At 47.7% G+C, this 8,562-nt stretch overlaps 1 protein-coding gene across 1 annotated transcript in view; it reads left to right on the forward strand.

Annotated features, from left to right (window-relative positions):
* The window catches only part of BNIP1 (BCL2 interacting protein 1), a 21,457-nt gene extending 13,550 nt beyond the window's left edge, over positions 1-7,907 (forward strand). The window contains exons 4-6 of the mRNA XM_017859282.1: positions 1,338-1,439; positions 2,529-2,647; positions 7,247-7,907. Coding sequence (XP_017714771.1) covers positions 1,338-1,439; positions 2,529-2,647; positions 7,247-7,443 — 418 coding nt within the window. The 3' untranslated portion in view covers positions 7,444-7,907. The remainder of the gene's footprint in view (positions 1-1,337; positions 1,440-2,528; positions 2,648-7,246) is intronic.
* Positions 7,908-8,562: the final 655 nt, after the last annotated feature.

Below are 8,562 nucleotides of genomic sequence, written 5' to 3' on the forward strand. Positions count from 1 at the left end.
TTTTTTTTTTTTTTTTTTTTTTTTTGAGATGGAGTCTCACTGTCATTGCCCAGATTGGAGTGCAGTGGCGCGATCTTGGCTCACTGCAACCTCTGCCTCCCAGGTTCAAGTGGTTCTCCTGCCTCAGCCTCCCGAGTAACTGGAATTACAGGCACTTGCCATCATGTCCAGCTAATTTTTGTATTTTTAGTAGAGACAGGGTTTTACCATGTTGGCCAGGCTGGTCTTGAACTCCTGACCTCAAGTGAGCCACCCGCCTTGGCCTCTCGAAGTGGGATTACAGGCGTCAGCCACAGCGCCCAGTCAACTGTCATATTTCTAACTCCAGGAAGCTGTTCACCAACTTTCCGTTATCACCCACAAGTTAGCACAAGTGACGGATGTAGATCAGCTATGTCAGTCAGGGCTCTGCTAATCCATCATGTTTCTGTCGTTCATGACTGGTCTGTAGTACGGAAAGAACAACAAACCTTGAAGAAATATTTTGAAAGATTGGCTTCTTGTGTGTGTGTTTTTTTTCTTCTTGAGACAAGGTCTTACTCTGTCATCCAGGCTAGAGTATAGTGGTACCATCATGGCTCACTGCAACCTCCACTTCCCAGGCTCAGGTGATCTTCCCTCCTCTGCTTCCTGGGTAACTGGGACTACAGCCATGCACCACCACCATGCCTGGCTAATTTTTTGTATTTTTAGTAGAGATGGGGTTTCTCCATGTTGCCCAGGCTGGTCTCGAACTCCTGGGCTCAAGCAATCCACCCACCTTGGCCTCCCAAAGTGCTATGATTGCAGGTGTGAACCACTGTGCCTGGCCACCATTTTTCATTTCCTACAAACTATATTAACTCAGCAGCTGAAGGGCCAGAAATGGTTGTTCAAGATACTGGAGATGAGTAAGTCATGGTTCTCAAAGGATGGCACCAACTAATGCACAGGCCATAGCAGTACAGCCTTAGAGGCAACAGGACAGAAGAAGAGCCTCTGTGCCCAGATGGGAAGTTTGGATGTCTCCCTGAGTCCAGCCATTGTGGAGCTGGGCACAGAGGAGTGCCATGTTCACAGCCCCTTGGGCTGACAGTGGTAGAGGGACAGCTACAGAGCCTCCCCGTGATGGCCTTCAGGGTCTGGTCAAGGGGTATCAGGACCTGAGCAAGAACAGTTGCTGGGGGACCAGGGGAGGAAGTGGCAGGAGTTGGGATGGGCTCTGAAGGCCGTGCCTGGTGGCCTTCCCCCATGGTGGCCTTCCCCTGGTGGCCTTTGTTGATGGGAAGTGCTGTGAATTGAACTGACTTATGGCCTGGTGGAGTGGACACACTCACACATGAACCTTCCAATTCCAGCAATCAGACCTCATGGAGGAAAGCTAATCTCACCTGCAAAATTGCAATCGACAATCTAGAGAAAGCAGAACTTCTTAAGGGAGGAGATCTCTTAAGGCAAAGGTACCTATTCTTTTATTTTTCTGGGCTCTGATAAAAATGGATAACAATTGGCAAGGTGTACAACCCACTGTAGGAAACCCCCTCTTGTTTTCAGCTTGGTGTTTAATTTGTGTAAGTAAGTTTTTTTAAGTTTGAAAGAAATGCATACTTATTTGTAGTAAATTGGTAAAGTATGAATTACAAAATTAAAATATCAATTTTTTTTTTCCTGAGACGAAGTCTCGCTCTTATAGCCCAGGCTGAAGTGCAGTGGTGCCATCTTGGCTCACTGCAACCTCTGCCTCCCGGGTTCAAGCGATTCTCCTGCCTCAGCCTCCCGAGTAGCTGGGATTACAGTTGCGCGCGACTGCACCCAGCTAATTTTTTGTATTTTTAGTAGAGATGGGGTTTCACCATGTTGGCCCGGCTGGTCTTGAACTCCTGACCTCAGGTGATCCACCCACCTCAGCCACCCAAAGTGCTAGGATTACAGGCGTGAGCCACCGTGCCCAGCTGAAAATATCGAATCTTATTACTCATAAACATTTTGGTATATTCCCTCCCTCATTTTTACTTCTACATTTCTTACAAAGTCAAAATTGTACCATACATAAAAATTCATATTCTGCTGTTTCAGCACAAGAGTTGCTCATTTAAAAAAAAACAAAAACTTTTTAAGCCTAATTCTGACAGTACATAGTATGTAGATTGTATGTTAATACAATCGCCTGTGTGTGTTTGCATTTCTAATGTTTCAGGAGGGTAAGTAATACACCAGGGTACGTCTTAGAACATAAGGCTTTACCTGCATTTTGGATGTCTCCTTTGGAGGGATTTCCAGGGATGAGATGATTGAGTCAAAGGATTAAACATTACCAAGGCTCCTAAATTGGCAAATTGCTTTACAGAAGGCAGCACTGGTTTATGTTCCTACTAGCAGTCCACAGGGGCGTGGGTCTCAGCATACCCTTTCCAGCATTGAATGTGATCATTTAAAAATATATATACTAATTGGATAGGTAAAACATGAGATCTCATTTGGATATGGGGCCTTCTTGCAGGGAGGCTTTTGTTGACATTCCTCCCCTTTCTCTTCCTCTGAACTTTTAGGAAAACCACCAAAGAGAGCCTGGCCCAGACATCCAGTACCATCACTGAGAGCCTCATGGGGATCAGCAGGATGATGGCCCAGCAGGTCCAGCAGAGCGAGGAGGCCATGCAGTCTCTAGGTAAAGCCGGGCCTGGAGCAGGAAGCTTCTCCCAGAGACACTGCTCTAGGGCCCTTGTCCCAGCACCTCCACTCTGGGCTCCTCCACCACAGCCCACACGAAGTTCACTGACTTGGGTGGCTTCTCCCTCATGAGATGACTTGACACCGTGGTCTTATCCAGAGTGGGATGTGCTGCTCGTATTTCTCTCTCTCTCTCTTTTTTTTTTTTTTTTTTTTTTTTTTTTTTTTTTTTTTGAGATAGAGTTTCTCTCTTGTTGCCCAGCCTGGAGTTCAAGCAATTCTCCTGCCTCAGCCTCCCGAGTAGCTGGGATTACAGGCATGTGCCACCACGCCTGGCTAATTCTGTATTTTTAGTAGAGACAGGGTTTCTCCATGTTGGTCAGGCTGGTCTCGAACTCCCGACCTCAGGTGATCTGCCCGCCTCAGCCTCCCAAAGTGCTGGGATTACAGGCATGAGATACTGCGCCCGGCCCATATTCTGTTTACTAGAAGACCCCACACCCCCATCAATGTTTCCTCAGGGGGAGCATTTGCAGGGGCCCATGTGAAAAGCAGAGGTCCCCAGCCCCTCTCCTAGAGAGGGTGTTGGCAGGGCTGAGTAAGGGGCCTGGGAGCCTGATTTTCAGTGAGGGCTCTGGGGACCCATATGGCCTGGCAAGTTTGGGAATCGTTGCTTCAAGAGATGTTTGGTGAATCGGCTGCTGATAGGACTGCTAGGACCTCAGTTTACAATGATACTCCCCAGTGTTATTTTTCCTATGAGTTCCTTTTAAAAGATGTGAATCACAGGCTACAGGAGAGACTGCTTGAGGCCATCTGGTTTCCTCCAATAGTTTTCCCAGAGTGTCTCCTCTGTGACGCAGAAGAACATCAGCTCTCCCCAGGGTCCTTCAGTATAAGACAACAGAAAAAGGGTGTTTACTCCTTGAAACACTTTTGGGAAATTGCACACATGGACAAAAGTAGAAAGCATGGTATCCTGAATCCCCTGAGCCCATTACCCCAGCCAGTGTCCTTTCAGTTCTACCCTCAGCCCATCCCCCATCTGGATTATTTTGAAGGAAATCCCAGACATCGTCCATAAATATCTCAGTACAGCTGTCTAAAAGATAAGGGACTCTTTGGGGAAAAAGCAGAAACAACCCCGTAACTACAATACCGTGATCACCCCTAGAAATTATAATTTTGAACCACTTTTTTTTTCAGTGTGCCAAAGAGGCAGAAGCAAAAGGATAGCAAGCAGGTGACCCCAAGGTCACTCCTTGGGTTTGCAACTTACCTGAACATTTGGGCTCAGAACCAGCCAGGGGCTTCCTCTCAGTGTGTGCTTGGAGAGAGAGGGAGCAAGGAGACAACTTGGCCTCTGAGTCCAGGGCTTTTTTTTTTTTTTTTTTTTTGAGACGGAGCCTCGCTCTGTCACCCAGGCTGGAGTGTAGTGGCGCCATCTCGGCTCGCTGCAAGCTCTGCCTCCCGGGTTCACGCCATTCTCCTGCCTCAGCCTCCCGAGTAGCTGGGACCACAGGCGCCGCCACCACTCCCGCCTAATTTTTCGTATTTTTAGTAGCGACGGGATTTCACTGTGTTAGCCAGGACGGTCTCCATCTCCTGACCTCGTGATCCGCCTGCCTGGGCCTCCCAAAGTGCTGGGATTACAGGCATGAGTCACTGCGCCCAGCCGAGTCCAGGGCTTTTATGCTGTGGTGTGGCGACAGGACACCCCCTGCTAAGAGTGGGAAGGAGACACAAATGCTGGTGGCTTCTGGGGTGTTGAGAGGGTCCCAGTGTTCTCGGGGCCCATTTCATAGAAGCAATAGCTATTGAAGAAAAGAGAAGAATACAGTTCTTAACCCCTTCCTTATGCCTCACAAATTCAGCTTGATTTAAAAGCCTACTAGGACCATAATTTTGAAACAAAAAGCTCATTAGGAATATGGTGTCTGGAATTTGCTGTACAATTGCAGGAGTTGGGAGTTATGGGAGAGGGGGACAGGATTTCAGAGGTTGGTGGTCCTTAGTTATGGGTGGTGGACACATGACATTTCATGATATCATGCTGTCTACTTTGTGATGGTTCGAAATTCTCCATAATAATAAAGTTTAAAAAGAAAGGCCTATTAAGTTTTACATAGCAAGATCTCAGGGTTTTGAAATTGCAGCAGGCAGGCGTGGAGAAAGTGGGCAGAGAAGGATTCCTGTTCTGTGTTTGTTTTTCTCCTTTTATCTGTCATTTTCAAAATGCTGCTATGTTTTCTCTGATAATTTATCTTATTTACTTATTAGCTTTTAATTTTGTGAAAAGGTAACACATACAACATAGAGAAGGATAAAAACTCTAGCCCAGGACTGCCAGCAGAAATGTAACAGGAGCCACATATGGAACTTTAAATTTTCTAGTAGGCACATTTTAAAAAGTAAAAAGAAACATAAGAAATTAATTTTAATAAGATAGTTTATTTAATCCATTATGTAAAATATTGTAATTTCAACATACAACTAATATTAAAAATTATTGAGATATTTTACATTCCTTTTCTCTTTTTTTTTTTTTTTTTTAAAAAGGGGTCCCCCCTTGTCCCCCCGGGCGGGGGCCGGGGGCCCACCTTGGGGCCAACCAAAGCTCCGCCTCCCGGGTTCACGCCATTCTCTTGCTTCAGCCTCCCGAGTGGCTGGGACTACAGGCGCCCGCCACCACGCCTGGCTAATTTTTTTGTATTTTTAGTAGAGACGGGGTTTCACCATGTTAGCCAGGATGGTCTCGATCTCCTGACCTCGTGATCTGCCCGCCTCAGTCTCCCAAAGTGCTGGAATCACAGGCATGAGCCACTGCACCCGGCCCTTTTTCTCATATTAAGTCTTTGAAACATTGTGTGGATTTTGGCCAGGCACAGTGGCTCACACCTGTAATCACAGCACTTTGGGAGGCCGAGGCGGGTGGATCACCTGAGGTCAGGAGTTTGAGACCAGCCTGGCCAACATGGTGAAACCCCATCTCTACTAAAAATACAGAAAGAAAATTAGCTGGGCGTGTGGTGCATGCCTGTAATCCCAGCTACTCGGGAGGCTGAGGCAGGAGAATCATTTGAACCGGTCTCGATCTCCTGACCTCGTGATCTGCCCGCCTCAGTCTCCCAAAGTGCTGGAATCACAGGCATGAGCCACTGCACCCGGCCCTTTTCTCATATTAAGTCTTTGAAACATTGTGTGGATTTTGGCCAGGCACAGTGGCTCACACCTGTAATCACAGCACTTTGGGAGGCCGAGGCGGGTGGATCACCTGAGGTCAGGAGTTTGAGACCAGCCTGGCCAACATGGTGAAACCCCATCTCTACTAAAATACAGAAAGAAAATTAGCTGGGCGTGTGGTGCATGCCTGTAATCCCAGCTACTCGGGAGGCTGAGGCAGGAGAATCATTTGAACCCGGGAGGTGGAGGTTGTGATGAACCAAGATCATGCCACTACACTCCAGCCTGGATGACAGAGTGAGACTGCATCTCAAAAACAAACAAACAAACAAACAAAAAAACGTTTTGTGGATTTGACACTCACTGACATCTCCATTTGGATTAGCCATGTTTTTATATGCACAGCAGCCTTGCATGTCTAGGGGCTGCCATATTGGCCAGCACAGCTCTGGGCAGTACAAAAGGGACACAGAAAAGATCACTCTCTGTTCTGACCTCCAGCTGACCCCTACCTCCCAGCCCTCTGGTCCACTTCCCAGAGGCAACCACTGTTACCAGTGTCTTTTTAAAAAAATATCTTGTGATCCCCCAAGCTTTTGTAACTTAAGCAAATGAAATACTATTTTATCTCCCTGTTTCTTACCTAAATGGAAACATTTCACAGGTGTTCCTTTACACTTTCCCTTTTCACTCAACTATTCTATTCAGTGGCTGTTCTGATGATGCCTCACTCTGTTTTGTGAGAGAACCTCGCCAGGTACACTTTCTACCCTCAGCATCAGGCCCAGATACCCATACTCAGAAATACATCTGACTCTGGGCACAATGATCCCTTAAGGGATATTGGCCTCTTCTTAGGTGTCACCTTCTTAAAGCTACAGCCAGTGTCCCTGGACTGAGGGACTGGCATGTGTGAGGGCTTAAGGCAGAGCCTGGCACACCCTTGCCCTTTTGAGATCCTGCAAAGAGCCAGTCTGGCCAGCAGATGTCCTAGAGGCCACACCTTGCAGGTGGAAGGTTCTGGTGTCTTCGGCTGCTGCCCCAACACAGACCTCACAGTGCCCGCCCAAGATCCTTGGGTTGGTTTTGTGGCTGGTGGTTCCTCTGAACAGCGTCTATCTGCTTCAGAGAGCTGAGGAGGTGGCTGGGTGAGCAAGCCTCTTTGCCCTTCTCCCTGGTGACATTCATGTTCAAGGACTCCCAAACAAACCACCTCACTCTCTGGAGCTGATGGGACCTGGGGAGGAGCCTTTGCTTGTCCACTCCTTGGCTGGTCTCCACATGCTTTGATTCCAGCTCAGAGGAACTCACTCGAGAATGCTGGTTTTTATCAGCGTCCCAGACAGCAGAGTGAGGTCTTTGGATCTTGAGCTGCAGTCTCTCTGAGTTCGGCCTCCTTCCTCTCTTGTTTCAGTCACTTCTTCACGAACGATCCTGGATGCAAATGAAGAATTTAAGTCCATGTCAGGGACCATCCAGCTGGGCCGGAAGCTTATCACAAAATACAATCGCCGGGAGCTGACGGACAAGCTTCTCATCTTCCTTGCGCTGGCTCTGTTTCTTGCTACGGTCCTCTATATCGTGAAAAAGCGGCTCTTTCCGTTTTTGTGAGATCCCAAAGGTGCCAGTTCTGGCCCTTTCAGCTCCTGTTTCAGGATCCTGGTTCCTGAGCTCTAGGCTGCCAAGCTGAGCCACACACCCCTCCATTTGTGCCAGTTGCCTGCAGGTTGGATGGAACATAGTGCCCCACTTTTCTGCAAGTGGCTGGCTTGTAAAGGATGAACAGAGCCATGGGAGGCAGGCCTGTCATTGGGATGCTGCCCTGGGGACATAGGAACTGTCTCCTTCCCCCATCGTGCACTATGGGAGGCCGCGGCCACTGTGTGAGGCACTTAAAGTCCAGCCTCCAGGACCCAATGCCTCTCTGTCTCCCTCTCCCACGGGGCCCTTAAATGCCAGATCTGGTGGAGTGAAGAGAGAAGAGGTAGGAAGAAAGGTGATGAAAACTCCTGGTCATTCCTTGAATAAACTTGATTTTATTTAATAGAATAAAATGTATTAGATTTTGTAAGATAGCCCTCTGGGAATGTGTGTTCCTCTTTCCTTATTTCTTTTTCTTTTTTTTTTTTTGAGATGGAGACTTACTCTGTCGCCCAGGCAGGAGTGCAATGGTGCAATCCTGGCTCACTGCAGCCTCTGCCTCCGGAGTTCAAAAGATTCTCTTGCCTCAGCCCCCACAAGTAGCCGGGATTACAGGCATGCACCACCACACCCTGCTAATTTTTGTATTTTTATAGTAGAGATAGGGTTTCTCCATGTTGGCCAGGCTGATCTCAAACACCTGACCTCAGGTAATCCACCCGTCTTGGCCTCGCAAAGTGCTGGGATTATAGATGTGAGCCACCAAGCCCGGCCCTCTTTTCTTGATGTCTGGATTTCTAGGACATGAACTTAGATTATTTATTCATTCATTCAACAAAGAATTATCATTATTATTTTCTTTCTGTCCCCACCCAACAAGGAACTATTAAATAGCTGCCACACGCAGGGTGTTACAGACACTGCTGAACATTACAAATACATTGGTAAACCAGACGTGGTTCCTCCCTCAAGGAGGAACAGAAGGAGGCACAGACATAAAATCTTCCAGACTATCAGGAAGGAGGGTCCAACAGCCCCTGTTCAACCAGGTGTGGTGACTGATACCTCTAATCCCAGCATTTTGGGAGG

The sequence above is a fragment of the Rhinopithecus bieti genome, unplaced genomic scaffold (assembly GCF_001698545.2).
Source record: "Rhinopithecus bieti isolate Rb0 unplaced genomic scaffold, ASM169854v2 scaffold_49762, whole genome shotgun sequence".
NCBI classification, from domain to species: Eukaryota; Metazoa; Chordata; class Mammalia; order Primates; family Cercopithecidae; genus Rhinopithecus; species Rhinopithecus bieti.